This window comes from Euleptes europaea, chromosome 7, assembly GCF_029931775.1.
Source record: "Euleptes europaea isolate rEulEur1 chromosome 7, rEulEur1.hap1, whole genome shotgun sequence".
In the NCBI taxonomy this organism is placed as follows: domain Eukaryota; kingdom Metazoa; phylum Chordata; class Lepidosauria; order Squamata; family Sphaerodactylidae; genus Euleptes; species Euleptes europaea.
In genome coordinates, this window is record NC_079318.1 from 68,176,026 (window position 1) to 68,194,515 (window position 18,490).

The 18,490-nt window shown below is 44.0% G+C and overlaps 1 protein-coding gene across 4 annotated transcripts in view; it reads left to right on the forward strand.

The window, feature by feature from the left end:
- EML6 (EMAP like 6) overlaps positions 1–18,490 on the forward strand; it is a 157,379-nt gene that overhangs the window by 58,968 nt on the left and 79,921 nt on the right. For all 4 annotated transcript variants that reach the window (XM_056852697.1, XM_056852698.1, XM_056852699.1 and 1 more), the window contains exons 6-11: positions 1–136; positions 4,491–4,692; positions 7,014–7,151; positions 10,295–10,551; positions 12,802–13,014; positions 17,090–17,257. In XM_056852697.1, coding sequence (XP_056708675.1) covers positions 1–136; positions 4,491–4,692; positions 7,014–7,151; positions 10,295–10,551; positions 12,802–13,014; positions 17,090–17,257 — 1,114 coding nt within the window. The remainder of the gene's footprint in view (positions 137–4,490; positions 4,693–7,013; positions 7,152–10,294; positions 10,552–12,801; positions 13,015–17,089; positions 17,258–18,490) is intronic.

An 18,490-nucleotide genomic window follows, 5' to 3' on the forward strand; every position in this document is an offset into this window, starting at 1 on the left:
GCTGGAATTTTTAGCATGTATGCATGTGAGGAAGGTTTTGCCACTGGTGGAAGAGATGGTTGTATTCGGCTATGGGACACTGATTTCAAGCCAATAACTAAAATTGATCTCAGGGAGACCGAACAAGGATACAAAGGTAATTAAAGAAACACTTGTTAAAAAGAACTTTGCATTTCAGTAATTAATTTCATTATATTTCAATACAATTAAAAGTATGGAATTTGTTTGCTGCTTCTCCTCACAGTTTAACTTGGCTTGAGCCAGGTATGCAGTTGTGCCAGCCTCTGTCAGTCAAAAGTGGCACAATGCATCATAGGGCAGGCTGAGCCAATGGGAGGCCTGGCTCTGCCACCCCACAGCAGTCATTTGTTGTATGCTGCTGACCCTCCCACCCATTCCTTTTTGGAGTGACATGGGATTAGCTGGTCACCTTTGGCAAGCTGAGAAAATATTTTTTGATTCTCCTTGATAGGCACGTGAGAGATCTTTTTTTTTTTTTTTTTTGCAAGCTTCGTTTTGTTCCTAGGGTCCCAACTATATGTTACCATGTGTAGGGTCTGGGTTCTCCCAAGCTGACTTTGAGTCTGATAGTTAGATGTCAGGGTTTTGGTTTTCCTCCTAGATTAACCTGGTTTATTCTTCTTCATTTCTCTTGACAGAGTAAAGCATGCACTCTGCCTGTGTATCAGCACATCTATCCTGTGATAAGCTTAGAATGCGTTGATTTAGCTCTGTGTTGCAGGATATATTTCTGATTCAGATTTAATTGTTTGATGGGAGGGGCAAGGCTGAATCACCTGTACAGCTGGATTTGAAACATAGCCATGAAAGGTTCCCATGACTGTTTCTTTTCTTAAAGTCCTGCAAGGTCAAAGTAAAACCAAGTAGTGAACAAAACTGTAGGGTAAAAAGCTTTGTAAATTCCAAGTACTTCCAGGCCATAAAGCTGGAATCTGCCAGGCACAATTGGGGAGCACTTTTTAGGGATGGAAGTCGTTATCGAAGGCTGAGGGCACTTTCCCCCCCCTTATTTGTATATAAATAGTGAATAAGTCATGTAACTAATTTCTAGGTTAGGAAATAACCTAGTAGAATCCTTGGACTGTGTTGGACTAGTTCCAGGTTCCACACATTTTGTAAGGGTCTGGAGAGTCAAAATTGGTTGCCATGGTATGTGGGAGTGCAACAGTTCTCTTCAAAATGATAAGCCACTTTAGGGTGCCATCATTAATTTATAAATGCCATTTAAATTTAATGTGCTATTTGCAAAGGTCCGTCAGTTTTTCTCCGGCAGAGGGTCTAAAATGCATTCCAGTCTTAAAGGAATTTAAGTCTTTAAGAAAGAAAGCTCTCATCAGGGGTGCATCAAATTAGTGTCATTTATTATCTGTTGACCTTCTAGAAAACACCTGGGAAAAAGCACAAAAGTTTAAAGAAAACTTCAGCAGGGGTGTACAGTTATAGATCATCAGTTCTTACTAGCTAATTAGGACAGAATTCAATCTGCAGAGGATTGCAGAAATGTTCCTGTGGTTCCTCTTGTACACTTGGTGAGGGGAGTCATAAATGGGGCAGAAGATTCCATCCCTTCCACACACCTGGCCTCCATGTGTTGATGGAAGCATCTGCTACAGCATCTGCACAATTGAGAGCCAATGTAGTGTAACAATTTGAGGGTTGTACTAGAAGTTAGGAGAACCACATTCGAATCTCCACTCAGCCATCACTTTGATAAGTAGCATGTGTAGATATATACTTCCTGGGAGAAAAACAATGGACTGGTTCTGTGAATACTGTGACCTTGTTGTGATGCTGATAAATGCTCCACACCAAGTATTCCTGTGGACACAGTGGCATTGAGAAAGTAATGCCTGGCCCAGACTGATCATACTGACAGCTGCAGCTTCCCAACATCAATGTACATGAACCTCAAGCAAATCACCACTAAGATTGGACACTACTTCTGCTGTCACATTCATTGAGGTGGGCTATTCATGGAGGAAAACGCTGCTGATGACTATTAGCTGTGATAACTAAATGGAATCTCCGGGTTCAGAGGCAGTATACCCCTGAATACCAAGTGCTGGGAACAAACATGGGGAAGAACTGCCTTCATGTCCTACTTATGGGCTTTTTGGAAGCATTGACTGGCTGCTGTTGTACACAGGATGGAGTGCTAGGTTGGCCCTTGGTTTGGTCCCACAAGACCCTTTTTATGTTCCTACATGAAAGGTTTTAACAGTGTCTGAACCAGGTCTTAAAATTCAGAACAATCCCATGCAGCGAATGGATATAAACCATAAGAACCTATGACTCGGATGAAATACTGAGATTAAAATCAGTTTTGTTTGCCTGTTTTTAGAAACTAACACATCTGTTTAGTACACAGTAGAAGAGTGCTTGAGCTGATGAAACAGATTGCAAGCCCGCCAGCAGGGAGAATTAACTGTTCTGCAGTGTTTATCCATATGCACTTCGTGAACATAGCCATTGCTGGTAACATAGAAATATAGATACCGGTAGATATTCATTTCCCTATCCAATGAAGATCCATCAGCTACTACTCTTAACAGAGAGCGGATTGTGCCTTTGACTGTTCCTCAAGGAAAAAATTGTATGTGGTGAATAGGTGGAGGCACGTGCCCAAAACAAGAACGAAAGATGCATGTCACATAGGCATCCGATATTATTCCAAATCAGATTTTCAAAACTTGCAGGTGCTGTACCTTGGCCAGGTACTTGACATCCTTCTCAGTTTTGCAGTTCCAGGTAGGCAGGGGGGAAACATCAGCTTTACTGAGCCTTTGATCAGCCACTATATTGGGCTAGTGGCCTGTGTGAAGTTTCAAGCCTGTCCTCAGTATTGGTGCTGGGGAACTAGAATAAGAAATACATTGTTAAATCTCTCATTCCCTACACTAGGACTGTCAACCAAGTAAAGAATGTTAATTGATCCATCATCTGCCTTCTAACCACTCGATTGATTAATCAGTTACATTGAAATAAATTTGCAACATTCATTTGCGAATTTGTGAGGTCAATATAGCTACCCAGGGAAGTGTGAGATTACAAGGAAATGAACACACAAAGCTGCCCCATACTGAAACTGAATCAGACCTGTGGTCCATCACAGTCAGTATTGTCTACTGAGACTGGCAGTGGCTCTCCAAGGTCTCAGGCAGAGGTCTTTTATATCACCGACTTACCTGATTCTTTTACCCGGAGATGCCAGGGATTGGGACCTTTTGTGTGCCAAGCAGATGCTCTACCACCAAGCCGTGTCCTCTCCCAAATAAATATTGATTAACTTAGTATGGCCTAATGAAGAAGAAGAGTTGGTTTTTATATTCCAACTTTCTCTACCTTTTCAGGGGAATCAAACCAGTTTACAATCTCCTTCCCTTCCTCTCCCCACAACAGACACCTTGGAAGGTAGGTGGGGCTGAGAGAGTTCAGAGAACTGTGACTAGCCCACGGTCATCTAGCTGGCTTCATGCTTAGGAGCAGGGAATCAAACCCCGTTTTCCAGATTAGAGTCCACTGCTCTTAACCACTATACTATGCTGTTTAATTAAAGTAAATTAAGTCGCTACAGACTCTTCTTCATAATGACCAACTCTAAAACACTTAACCTGAATTCAAACATAACATGTTCCAGCCCTTCTGTTGTTGGCGATTCCTTGTAAAAAAACAGAAGGCAGTTTTTGATGCCCTTGTGCTGGATTTCTGAATCAATTGAGAGCCATACAAGAAGGTTGGTCTACAAGCCATACAAGAAGTCGCAGCTCAGCCTTCTTGCTCCTTACAGTGCACATGTGACTTCAGTTCACAGTCCAGTCCTGTGCCTGTTTATGAGGAAATATTTGCAAAACTGCCTTATACCGAGTCATACCATTGGTCTGTCAAGGTCAGTACTATCAGTGGCTGTCCTAAATCTCAAGCAAAGGGTTTTTCACATCACCTACTACCTGATCTTTTATTAACGGAAGATGCCTCCGACTGAACCTGAGACCTTCTGCATGCTAAGCAGATGCTGTGCCCCTGAGCCATTGCCCTGTGTTCAGTAGGGACTTACTTCCAGGTAAGTATGTATTTGATTGAAACTGTCTTGAAGCCATTGCCTTGTGAGTGGAAGGTTAGTCGTCATTATGATTACTACTACTACTACTACTACTATTACTACTACTACTACTACTACTACTACATTTCTAGCCTGCCCTCCCCAGCTAAGACCAGGCTTAGATTAGATCTCAATATCCAAGCTTTAGCAGTATTATTTTTTGCCTAAAATCTATTTGAATGTATTTTATTTGTTATTTTTAAATGAAGTACCTGGAGAGGGCACACTATGAGCCCAGTCCTGCCAAAGTAAAGCTCTTGTAAGTCTAACTGAAATTAGGGGTTAAAAGTGCTAAAGTGTGGCTTGATCATTTTGTAGAATGATAATTACTTACCACTGCAGCTCTGAGGCTATGCTGTTCTTTTCTCAGGCTTGTCCATCCGAAGTGTGTGTTGGAAAGCAGATCGACTTTTAGCAGGGACCCAAGACAGTGAAATATTTGAGGTGATTGTGAGAGAAAGAGATAAGCCGATGCTGATAATGCAGGGTCACTGTGAAGGAGAACTCTGGGCTCTGGCGGTGCATCCCAAGAAACCATTAGTTGTCACGGGCAGCGATGATCGATCCGTGCGGTAAGGCCAGAAGTGTTCTCGCAGCTTTATGTTCACTGTTCATCAATTTCCACAACAGCTATTTTTGGTAGTTCTTGTCCTTTGCAAGATTCTGATGCAGCTTTAAAATTCAAGCTGTTGGTTGCTGATGGCAGAAGATTTTTTGTTTAGATACTTTGGTTTGTTTATGGTCTTCGTTTTTGTTGTTGTCAAGTCACATCTGACTTATGGCAACCCATGGTGGGATTTTTAAGGCAAGAAACATTCAGAGGGGTTTGCCATTGCCTTCCTCTGCGTAGCGACCCTGATATTCCTTGGTGGATTCCCATCAAAATACTTGCCAGGGCTGACCCTGCTTAGCTTCTGAGATCTGACGAGATCGGGCTATCCAAGTCAGGGCTATGATTTACATACTAGCATTTATATCCACCTGATTAGCCCAGCCACAGTTTCACAACACATTTTTTCCAGATACACCTGTTGTGGGATGGGCCTGCACAATGCATGATCAAACAAGCCCCTGAGCAAATACATCATGACCCAATCTAATTTTTGCTGGAATATTCAGATGTCTTTGTGGTGTAGTGGTTAAGGTGTTGGACTAGAACCTGAGAAACATTTTCATACTGTCCACATGAAGCCAAATGCCCGAAGCTTCATATTGCAACATCCAGCAGCCATTCGTAGGCAGTTTGGAATAGGAGCTTGTGCTCAACACATGCCCATATTGAACACAGGTACAGAAAGGATAAACACTCCAGGGAGCTCCTAATTAGCCACACTTCCCTGCGGTGTGTGCCCATTGTCAAGGGGCTTGTGAAATTGAGCTCTGTTATGTGGAGTGGTTCTGAGCTGCAGTAATATATCTTTCTTTACCTTCTCAGGCTGAAAGTAGACATTACCGTGGTCGTGTGACTGCTGCCAAAAATAGTATTCTGCCTCTCCTCTTCTTTTCTCTCCCATGACATCTAGCAAAGTAAAAAGTGTGAGGTGGCATACTCATATCACAGTTTTCCCTGCCCTCTCCGTTTCATTTCATTGGCTGCCATTTGTGGAGGTAGGACAACTCACAAAGTCATGGTGCCATGCCGTGCATTTTGGTTTAGTAGACACTACCAGGAAATGGAGGAGGAGGAACAGGAGTTGCCGGACTGGTGTTTTCAGCAGCTGCCTCACTATCTTTGAAATGTCTAGTTTCTACCAGAGATTTATGTTTACACCGAAGGTTTTTTAACGTGTTTACATATGTAGGCTTTCTTTTGCTGTGATGTTTCTTTATATTTCTCATATTTTTAGATGCTGATCAGGATGAAGTCTGGGGTCCAATTATTCTTTGTAGATTCAAATGTAACAGCAGGATTACCAGTGCAATCCTGAGCAGAATTAAGCCCTTCTAAATGCAGTTTCATCAATGATCTTAGAAGGGTGTAACTCCTCCTGGGATTGGATTGTACATTTGTCCTACTGCCATAATTTTTAATGAAACTCAACTCTTTCACTGAATTCCCTTAATTAAACCTAATCTACGTAAAATATCACTGTGTCACTTCAATTTGATCTCATATAATTGCATCAGTTATAGAACTGGGACAGAGGGAGAGAGTTTTCTTGGAGACTGGCCTCTTTCTAATAATCTTGAACAATTACTGTTCAAATACTGTTTCTGATGGCTAAACAGGATATTGGCCTTACCTCATTGAGTGAGATGCCTGAGATATTCTAATTCAAACCTTATATATATCACTGTTTTTGTTTTTTTTAAACTTTCATGGAACCCAGGATTTAGCTATAATGAGGAAAGCCATCAATATAGGTCTACCATTGTGAAGGGCTGATGTAGTGTGTTGATTTTTGTTGCGGAAAATTGAAGATTCAAGCTGGAGAAATATAGTGGGGTTTCCCCAGAAAGCTGAAAATAACATCACAGAAGTGTTGCTGCTTGTGATGCACAGAGCCATCCCACAGCCATCTCTGTGTACAGGTTTGGTATGTTTTTTAGTGTTCTAAAACCTGCAAAACCTGTTTACCCAGAGATGATTGTAGAACAAAGAAAACAATGTGTACAATATGATAAAAGCTAGTTTTGTCACTTCACCTTGAACTCTCTTAAACATTATTTGTCTTCAGCTCCAGATTCAAATTCTCTTTAAGCCCTGACACACAATAGATTTGTGTTAGGCTAATCTGTTCTGAAAGACCATAAGAAAGTCGACACCAGCAGTGTACAATAAAAAGGTACAAGGTACATCCCCATGGAGAATCTAGACAAAATGTTCTTCACCACGAAAAAAGACACATTCTATAATGATAAACAGTTTTCTTTGGTTCTTAATGTTGTGTAGCTTATGGAGCCTTGCTGACCATGCCTTGATTGCTCGTTGTAATATGGAGGAAGCCGTGCGGAGTGTATCTTTTAGTCCTGATGGCTCTCAGCTGGCCCTGGGAATGAAAGATGGTTCTTTCATAGTTCTGAGAGTAAGGTAGGAGAATGCAAACTTCAGCACTGGCAACCCTTTTATAAGAAATGATGAGTGGATTCTGAATAGAATTATATCACATACTATGATGAGTTCAGTGGATGATGCGCATAAATATTGGACATGAAAGTATGGACAATATGCACAAACTGACAGTGTGATTTTGTACACAGTCTGATCAACAGTGTGATGTTAGAAAATGTGTGCAACTGGACAATGTCCATGTATTAGGTATATTGACTGGTCAACAAATAACAAGGTTGGATCCAGACTAAATTTTCTAGAGGCAGAATGGAACTTTCCTGTCTCTTCCCGTTCACCTGAATCCCACTGATCTCCACAAAATGCTGATCCTGGGGGATAGGGGACCTGACAAATGAAATGAAGTGGGTCTACAGTAGGAAAGGGGAATTGGTGGAAGATGCAGTTTCATCTGAATTTAGCCCATGGTCTGCAGCTGGTGATTGTGCATGGTGCCTAGGCAGTGTAGGAACAGTATATGGAGATTATGTGTATTATTTTTATTTGCTTGTTTAATATTTACATCATTTGTAGACCGGCTTCCTCACTTGGACACAAGGCAGATTAAACAGAGTGAGTGAATACATTCAACAGCATGGGGTATTCAGTAAACAATACCATAGGATTAGGGTTGTAGTACCAATCAGAAATCTGAAAGCAGAATTGGAGCAAAGCATGTCTTAACATGACTCATTAAATGATACAAAAATGACATAGTAGGATCTTGGTTTCAGTAAACTAAACACAGTAGTATAGACCACAGTTCCTAATAATTTAAGTAACTTTGTAAATAATTTAATATAGTGCATTACAGTGTTACCTGAACTGGACCCAAAGAAGTAGAAATTAGTTTATTACAGATTCCAGAAAGGAATAATGCTAGACCTTGTAGTCTGTGTATACCAGGGTGAATCTTGGTAGGAATACCCAAAAATAAAATTGTGAAATGAGAGAGAAAAAGTGATTGTAAACACAAACAAATAAACAAATTGTATACAAAATAAACAAATTGTATACAAAATAAAAATATAAAGAACCTACACTAAGCTCCTGAGAACTGATTCCCTAAGCATTCAAAACCCAGACACCAGCGAGGGATTGAACCTTATTAGAAGGAGAAGGGAGGAAATTGGTTCGTTTCAGGGAGGGGCATACAGCCTTAAATCAGAGGGCTTGGGGTCTGAAGAGGTATATTAATGGGTCAATATACAAAATGTCTGCAATCAATTCACATTTTCCAGCACCTATCTATTTTCCATTGGTACTTATCCATATTGATGCAGTCAATCTGTGCAGATTTTTCAGACCTGTAGGTAGAAGTCTATGAGTGCTAGTGTCTACATATGCCAACATATGGAGGATTTTATGGTGTTTTCATAACCTATTTTTTTAAGTCTATGTAAATGTATTTTTAAACTTCACCAGTTTTCTATTGCGCATTAAGTGTACATTTAATGCTCATTAATCTTTGACTAATCTTTGATGCGTTTTAGCCTAGGCTTTGTTAAATAGATTTTCCTAGTTCATTTTATTCACTACTGTAATAACAATAATTTGTGTGTATCTTTCTCCCTTGAAAAATATTTTCAAGATATTTTCATTTCTGCTTTATGTTTAAATCATACTAGTTATCTAAAATGATAACCCTTTAAAAATGTTTTGAGTTAATATGTTTGAACTGTTCAACAGTTTATTCTTTAGAACTCCACAACAAATGAAGTGTGCAGGCATATTTGATTACTAGCAAAAACCTTTTAACTGCATACATTGTTTAAAAATGTATATGTCATTAGGGCTTTTCACAAAGATCCAGTAGTGAATTATTTTGCCTTTGCGTTTTGCCCCTCCTTCTCTGCGGGACATCAAAAGGTAGCAAGTCCTGAACTGGAGGTCCTGGTTGTATTTCCCTCCTTTCTTTAAGCCAACATTGGAATGGGAAAGGGGTGGGAGGAATATGGAAGCAAGAAATCATCCTTATTAGGGTCTGTACATAAGGGACAGATGTTGGGTTTGGGTTACTTGTAGGATGGAGCATCCTCTTAATTACTAAACAGCAGCTATGGGAGGCCAAATTCCAATTGGGTCTGTGGCACAAGGGGAGTGAGGCTTAACTCTTCCGGATGCAGGTGGCCCTCTGCAGCTACTATTTACTCCATTGGGAGGAACAGGTAGGCAACACAAGGCAACTTGTATGTTTTCCCCAGCAGGGCAAAAAGCCACATGGGGTGCATGTTCAATATCAATAAAACATCATATAGAGGTATTGTCGAAGGCTTTCACGGTCAGAGTTCGTTGGTTCTTGTAGGTTATCCGGGCTGTGTAACCGTGGTCTTGGTCTTGGTCTTGGTATACCAAGACCACGGTTACACAGCCCGGATAACCTACAAGAATCATATAGAGGAATGGTTAAAACTGCCCTCTCTGCTGCCATTTCCCCTTTGCTTCTTGCTGCTAATTAGCATTAAAACATGCTGGAGATCCATTCATGGATCTTCCAGCGTCTTATCTGTTTGATTGCCTAATGTTAACGTGGGGCCGCACCAACTTCTAACTGCTGCAGTTGCTGCCTCTAAAGCAGGCCCTCCAGGAGGAGGAGGCAGAAGTGTCACAAGAAAACTAGAATGCAGTACAGGCTCACATGTTCAGTTTTCAGTGCTGGTCACTCGGGATGCATTGAGGACCAAATAGATGGGGAGACCAAGTTACACTAATTTAGTTGCTGTCCATCATTCTAAGCCCAGTAAAGTAACTTGAGGGTCAAATTTCAAGCCTTTTAGATGCATTATCTTGAGTCTTCCTTCAGCAACTGTGTTAAGTTAGATGAGCTGTCATGTGTGTTTACATTCAGGTTTCAGAGAACCTTCAAGAGATACTAAACAGATAAGACCAAGCAAAAAGTGTCACCTTACTGTCTGAGCCAATTAACTTGCAAAACGCATCCTTTGACAAGGCAGATCATGGTAATGTAATCACAAGGCACAAACGACACGGCTTAGGCATAAGTCTGTTTTTATTAGGTTTTATTTCAAATGAATGTGCATGGCCATTAACTTCTCTTGCTTCTAAATCTTGAAATTTCATTTGTTGTTTTTTTTTTGGTCATTTTGTATATCTTGATTTTGTAGAGATATGACAGAGGTAGTTCATATTAAAGATCGGAAAGAAGTGATTCATGAAATGAAGTTTTCACCAGATGGCTGCTTCCTTGCTGTGGGTTCCAATGATGGTCCAGTAGATATCTATGCAGTTGCTCAGCGATACAAAAAAACAGGAGAATGCAGCAAGTCTTCTAGTTTTATCACACATATTGATTGGTCTTTGGACAGTAAGTTCTTGCAAACGAATGATGGCTCGGGAGAACGCTTCTTCTACAGGATGCCATGTAAGTAAGCATTTCTCTTGATCTGCTGTACCCGAGTGTCTTGTTTGCAATAAGCCCAAATAAGTCATTTTAAAATTATCAATCTGAATGTTTGATCACTACAATCCAGAGACAGGTGGGCCTAAGTCCCACTCTAATGGATTTGACCTATGCAACGTGACCTATTAACTTCAATAGGACTTAGGTGTGAATAACATTCTCTGGATTATCTATATATCTAATTCTCAACTGTGCCCCCTGCCTGCGGATACTTAAATCTGCAGATAGGGGGCACACTTCCCCCCAGCAGGTTTTTCTGCAGACTCAGGACCCCCCTGGGGTCCGAAAAATCTGAAGAAAGAAACATGGGGAAGGGGTTAAATTCCCCCAGTTTTTTAAAAAAGCATTGTCTGTGCATGTGCCCTCTGGAGCCTGGTGGCAGCAGTGGTTGTTAAGAGCTGCTCTGGGCCCAGCTGCAGGTGCGTCAGAGCCCGAAAGATGCTGTAGCCAGGCCTGGAGTGGCTCTCAGCAACTGCTACCGCTGCAGGACCCACCATGTCTTCCAGACTCCGCCAGCGTCAGTTTTTGTGTGTGGGCTGGTGGCAATAGGGGGAAGAAGTCCTTGCTGCCACCACCACCACCCCCACCCCGAGCTGGAGAGGAAGGAGTCAACCGGGGGGGGGCGCATAGGCGTCCTCACTGCCCTCCCGTTGTGTCAGCAAAGCCACCCACCACACCAGCAACAAAGAAGTCAGACAGGGATGTGTGGGAGTACTTGCTGCCCCTCCACCAAGCCAGCAAGCCCCCCCACCAGCTCATTGAACTGGCAACAAAGTTGGGTGGGGGTGGGGGAGGTCCTTACCCCCATAGTGCAGGGGAACCCAGGGAATCAGATAGGGAGGCACAGTAGTCCTCACTGTCCCTGGCTGAGCTGAAAATGAGGAAGCTGGGTGGCAGAAATGGCAAAGGAGGGGGGGAGACGCTGAAGCAGGCCCAGCGACGGAGGATGGGAGCTGAGCCTGACAGTGGCAGTGGTGAGAGAGTGATTCCCCCCGCTATTATTGCCACTGATGGGGCGAATTGGCTGGCCGGGTGGGCAGTGAAGCCATTGCTGCCACTGCTGTAGCCAGCTACTGGCAGGGGAGTTAGAGCGAGAGCGAGTCAGAGGAAGAGGGATGGGAGGGTGGATGGAGAAAGAGAAAGACAGCATGTGTGAGAGAGTGTGACAGTAGGAACCAGGGGGGAGAGAGAGAGCTAAAGAGAATCCATGACAGCAGCTTAGAGATGGGGAGAATGAAAGAAAAATTGCCAGGTGTTGGGAGGGAGGTGGGCGGGAGAGTTGCCACCCCCATTGAGGCAGCAAAATAGCTGGTCTGCTAGGCGAGATGGTGGTGCCGGGGTGAGGATGCCACGATGAGGCCATGGCTGCAGGTCGGGCTGGGCTTGATTGCCCTTGGACACCTGACTGACCAGTGTAATTTTCAGCCGCTGCCAGGGGCGTATCTATCATCACCCACATTCACTACCTCTCTGTGGTGTGATTGGGGGCGGGGAGAGGTAGAACTATTGTAGTCAGCAGCAGGCAGGAGAGTGAGAGAGAGAATATGATGGGAGGCTGGATGGAGGAAGAGAGAGACAAAGTGTGTGTGAGAGAGTGTGACAGTAGGAACTGGGGGGGAGAAAGAGAGCTAAAGAGACAATCAGTGACAGCAGCTGAAGAGAGAGAAGGAGAAAGAGAAAGATTGGCAGGTGTTGGGAGGGAGATACAGAGAGACGAAGAGTTACTGTGTGTTTGGTGGAAGGAAAATGAAAAGAGGATGGGGTGAGGAGAGAAAGAAGCAGGGAATGGGATGGCTGCTTCTGCAAGTTTCTTGCAGGTCCCCACTTGTGTTTTACTAAAATGTAAAAAATTTAATGTCAGATAAGGAAAGTAGTTACATTTATGGCAGGGTTTCTGCATTTTTGCATACACATTTAATTCTTGAGTTGGGGGGCTATATTTGAAGCTAAATTAGAATTGGGAAGGTCTAGGATCTGATCCTAAATCACCAAAATTAGTCAATATCTGGATTTAGATGTTCAAAATCAGTTACTTTCTGAAACTAGCTTATTTCTGTACCAGTGTGTCCTGTGGCAGACATACAAGTGATCCTCACAAGTCAATATGGAAAAGGTTCCTTCAACATCAGAAAGTTCGAAAGCCACAGAGATAACACCAAGTGATGTGTTAATACAAATGGTTAAATAGCTTATTGACCTGATTGTTTTCAGCTGGAAAGCATTTAACAAGCAAAGATGAGATCAAAGGGATTCGTTGGGCTTCCTGGACTTGTGTTATGGGATCGGAAGTGAATGGAATCTGGCCAAAGTATAGTAATGTTACTGACATCAATTCTGTGGATGGAAATTACAACAATGCAGTTCTGGTGACGGGAGATGACTTTGGTTTGGTTAAGTTGTTCCGATTTCCTTGCCTAAAGAAAGGTAAGTCACCATCCTGCCTATATCTGATTGCTCGATTAAAGTTGGTGATGATCAGTTTATTCATGCTTCCTCAGTGGCTAAAAAAGGGTTTTTTTGTATGAGATGAGACACACCTACATATTTGTGTGGGAATAAGAGCGAAAGTTTGGGAGATTTGTAATGTAGTCAGTAAGGGGAAACAGAGCTGGGTTTTGCAGCTGACTGGGCTGAGCCCCTTGGCGCAGAGTGTTAAGCTGTAGTACTGCAGTCAAAAGCTCTGCTCACAACCTGAGTTCGATCCCGACGGAAGTCGGTTTCAGGTAGCCGGCTCAAGGTTGACTCTGCCTTCCATCCTTCTGAGGTCGGTGAAATGAGGACCCAGCTTGCTGGGGGTAAAGGGAAGATGACTGGGGAAGGCACTGGCAAACCACCCCGCGAACAAAATCTGCCTAGAAAACGTCGGGATGTGACGTCACCCCATGGGTCAGGAATGACCCTGTGCTTGCACAGGGGACCTTTACCTTTTTACAGCATTGTTTCCTCCCAGGATTCAGAGAGAGTCGGGGCTGTGGGGGGGAACATTGAAGAACTGGTACAGCAAGGGGGACTGCTAATGAAACTGTGTGTAAATGAGGGAAAAAGCTGGTAACAAAGAGAAATGAAATTCAAATATTAAGACTATCAGCCCCACCCCAAATTACTCATCAGTTGGAGACGTGGTGAGTGCGTAACAACAGAAAGGTCCGAGTTTAGGCTTGACGTGACCCAGAAAGGGTTATTTGTTTGTTCGTTTGTGTTATTTATAGTCTGCCTTTCTCACTGAGACTCAAGGCAAATTACATGATATAAGTTAGTACAATCAATAGGATGAGGGGACATCTCGTAAACAATGTAATAGGACTGAGCTTGCAGAAATCTGAAACAAGGCATAAGTATTAAACAAGACATGTTAAACAGTGCAAGAAATGGTACCACATAGTTAGAAATATAATGCAATGAGTGCAAGACAAAAACATACAGCAACAGATAATACGTATTAGTTGGTCAGTCTATAGCAGTGATGGCGAACCTTTTAGAGACTGAGTGCCCAAACTGCAACCCAAAACCCACTTATTTATCGCAAAGTGCCAACACGCCCAGCTGGGCAGTGGGCAGTCCAGGGAAGGGGGGGTTGAACTGGGCCGTGGGCAGTCCAGGGAAGGGGGGGCAGTCCAGGGGGGCAGTCCGGGCAGTCCAGGGGGGGCAGTCCATCTGGGTGGCGGGCAGTCCAGGGAAGGGGGGGCTTTGAACTGGCCTGCGGGCAGTCCAGGGAAGGGGGGGCAGTCCAGGGCGGGCATCAGTCCAACTGGGCGGCGGGCAGTCCAGGGAAGGGGGGCTTTGAGCTGGGCAGCGGGCAGTCCAAGGAAGGGGGGGCTTTGAACCGTGCCACGCTGCCTGGCAGAGCGGCGCGGTTCAAAGCCCCCCCCTTCCCTGGACTGCCCACCGCCCAGCTGGACTGCCCCCCTGCTGTCAAGTCACAGCTGACTCGCCCAGGAGACACAATGCCCCCCGACTGCCCTTCGACTGCTCCTCTTCTTCCCCCGGTGGCGTCCTCCACGCGCACCACGCAGAGAGCCGGGCGGGATGGGGGTAGGGGCCGCCGCCTCCCGCGCTCCACCCACACGTTCCGGGGCTGCTCTTTCCGCAGCCGCGGCTGGGCGAAGTTGGTTCCGCCCCTGGCTCCTGGTCAGCTGAGCGCTCGAGTGCGGAAGCCCGGCGAGGCCAGGAGAAGCGAGCACGGAGGGGGTGTGTGAGAAGTTGCACGGGAGAGAGGGGGGGTGGCCGGGCCGATCCTTTCCCTCCCGGTTTGCTGGCCGGGCTCCAGCGGCCGCCCCTCCCCTAGCGCACATCTGCTGCTGCTGTGGCCCCGCGGAAGGGCCATCTGGCCGGGGGGTGCGGGGGCAGGCGCCATCCCGCCCAGCTCAGGCCAGGGGGTGGTGGGCGGCGGCTTGGGATCCCCCCCGAGGGCCAGAAGTCTGCGCTGGCTTTGCGGGTGGCGGTCCCGCTTTCCCCAGAGGGGCCCAGGGGCGCGAGCTCTGGGCGCCTGGCGCCAATGACGGAGCACAAATGCGGGACGGGGCCCCCGTCCCCCCCGGGCGCCTGGCCCTGCTGCCCCCCAACCTCCCCCGCGTTAGAAAGCCCCCCCCCCCGCCCACCTGGGCGGCGGGCGTGTGCCCACAGAGAGAGCTCCGCGTGCCATGTCCGGCACGCGTGCCATAGGTTCGCCAACACGGGTCTATAGTCCTGTTCCCTCTGTTAAAATGTCTTCCTGAATTCATCTGTTATAATGAAGACCTATTCCTTTTTAAAAATGCCGTCCTGAACGATTCTGTTTTACATAGCTTGTGAAAAGCCAAAAGTGTGGGAGCCTTCCTGATAGGGTTGCCAACCTCCAGGTACTAACTGGAGATCTCCTGCTATTATAATTGATCTCCAGCCAATAGAGATCAGTTCACCTGGAGAAAATGGTTGCTTTGGCAATTGGACTCTATGGCATTGAAGTCCCTACCCAAACTCTGCCCTCCTCAGGCCCTATCCCAAAAATCTCCAGGTAATTCCCATCTCAGAGGTGGCAACTAGACTTCCTGACCTCCTTTGGCAGGCCCGATCTAAGATGGCTGGGGGTTGGTTAAGGCCCGGTTTGTCCTGCAGGCACAGAAAATCTCTTCAGCATTCATTGAGCCTTTCAAGCAACCAATCAGCTATGGATTCCAGACCTGAAAGTTATTTTGCAGGAGTCATTATCCAGTGCTAACTGTCTCTAAAACACTGATTCAGCTGTTTGCTGCTTTCTTTTACATACTTACACACTGTTATATTTTGAACTTTTAAAAGATATAGATATATTCTAATACATCATTAGAAATTTGTTCTCACCTTGATTCACATTGCAGAAAATTATGCTTTGGCCATTTGTTGCATGGGCCCTCCCTCCTTTCCTCTCCATGCACTTGGATTCAATCTTCCTCTTTCTTGCCAAACCATAGTTTGCTCTTGTCTGCAAACTGGGCAAATTAGGGTTTACTCAAACCACAGGTTACTTGGAAACCAGAACTGCAAAGCAAAATCACAAGCACAAGATTCATTCAGGCTCAGGAACCAATCCATTGTTTTAATTATTATCCTGGCAGTTTTAATTGTTATCTTGGCTGCTCAGGAATACGATACTGTTACAAGTTGCTGAGTACAGGGATTGTGAGCTTCCTCTGCCGTGCTGAGCTCTGTTGGCTTTCAAAACATTTTACGATCAATGTCTTTTCAATTACTTTCCAAAGTAGACTTCATCATTTTGAGGAGAAAGGACTTATGGGTATATAGTTGTCTTGCAAGAACTTTCCTTTTTGCATTATTGTTTATATATCACCAGAGTGCTGTATAAGTGATATAAAAATATCTTCAGGCACTGCTCCAAGGAATTTACAAATCAAATGTGTTTGGAAGGGGGCGGAAATCCCTCAAACTTCTCAACAGTGTAAGAAACGTAGCTAAATGTCCTCAAAATATATGTTACCTGGTTCATTGTTCAGGACCTGTCAACTTGATCTCTTCCACAGTACAATTCTGTACAGAGTTACCCCAGTCTAAATCCATTGGATTTAGACTAAAGAAACTAATAACAGGATTGTACTGTAAATTACCTGCATCAGTGGCTGCCTGAAGAACATCGATGCATGATTTCCCCATATCCTTATTGTCCTCAGCTCACTTTTTCAAACATGACAATGCAGACAGATAATTTTTTTGGTTTTATTGCAGGAGTAACCCCCAAATATTTCTCACTATTCCCAGGCTTTTTGCTTCTCCAGTTTTCACTCAGGGTGTATTAAGATCCAATATAATGAATTAATTTCCCCCCATTGCATAAAGTATATGTATAGCAAAATACTTGCTCTGCTAATAATGGTCTTTGCTATTTTTTTGTACTTTTTCAAGATGCCCATCTTTTTTAACTACTAGGGCTCATTCAACTATTTTGAATTTTGGAATTTGTATCTGATCTTACAGCTTAGATTTCTAATTAAAGGCTTCATTTTCAATTCTTTATTTTTATGTCTAGGAGCCAAATTTAGAAAATATGTTGGCCACTCTGCACATGTCACAAATGTCCGTTGGTCACATGACTTTCAGTGGGTAATAAGTACCGGAGGCGCAGATCATTCTGTTTTTCAGTGGCGGTTTATTCCAGAAGGTATAACAAATGGAATCCTTGAAACAACACCCCAAGGTAGTAAAACACAAGTTTCTGTTTTCACAAGTATATAGAAAGGGAGACTTTGAATGAAACCTTTCATTACTATCTCTGCAGAATACTTGAACCTAATATGTTCATTGCTTTTTTACTTTAATACAGACCCATCTTTGCCTCAGGCACATTTAATTCAAATAGTACACAGGCAAGATGCATGCTGTGCAGGGACTACTCTCATATTAAATCAGTCATACGTTATATTCATCTAAGTTGGAAGAAACCTGCAGAAATATGTAAAGCCAAACAGAAACATGCCTAAGTGTTTCACTAAGTTTCTTTTTTACTGTCAAGCCTCAGTCAACTTATGCCAACTCTGTAGGGTGTTCAAGACAAGAGATTAACAGAGGTGCTTTGCTATTGCCTGCTTCTGAGTACAGACCTTGGCGGCCTCTCATCCAAGTAATAACCAAGGCCAACACAGCTTAGCTTCTGAGATCTGACAAGGGCGGGCTAGCCTGGTCCATTCAGATCAAGGAATGAAGTTTACATATATGTAAATGAGGTGGCAGGAGAGAAGGCAGTATGGTATAGCCCGATCTCATCAGATCTTGGAAGCTAAGCAGGGTCAGCCCTGGTCAGTGTTTGGATGGGAGACCAACATAGAATACCAGGGGTGCTATGCAGAGGAAGGTACTGGCAAACCTCTGTTAGCCTCTTGCCTTGAAAAGCCCATAAAGGATAGCCATAAGTCAGCAGCAACTTGACTGCACTTTACACACACACACACACACACAAATGAGATGGCAATTTTCTTGTATGGAAAGATGTTATGTTTTATAATTTTTTCCTGCTCACCGTGGCTTTGATTCATAGTTGACTTGTACACACTCTATTGGTGCTGCTGTGTCTGAGGGAAGGCGAAATAGAATCATAGTGTTGGAAGGGCCTTATAGGTTGTCTATTCCAAACTGTGGTTCATTGCAGGACATCCAAAGCTAGATCATTCCCAAAAGCATTGCCTATCTAGCCTGTGTTTGAAAATCCTCAGCAACAGAGAGGCCCCTCATCCCAGGTAATGAATCCCATTGTTGAATTGCTTTCAGTTAGAAGGTTTCTTCTAATATTAAACTGAAAGCTGCCCTTTTGTAACGTAAGCCCATTGGATTTAGTCTTGCCCTCTGGAGCATCAGAGAACAAGTTTTGCTGTCTTCTATGTGCTAGCCTTCCAGTGGTAGGCCGCTTCAGAGAGCTTAGTCTATTCTGTGTTTG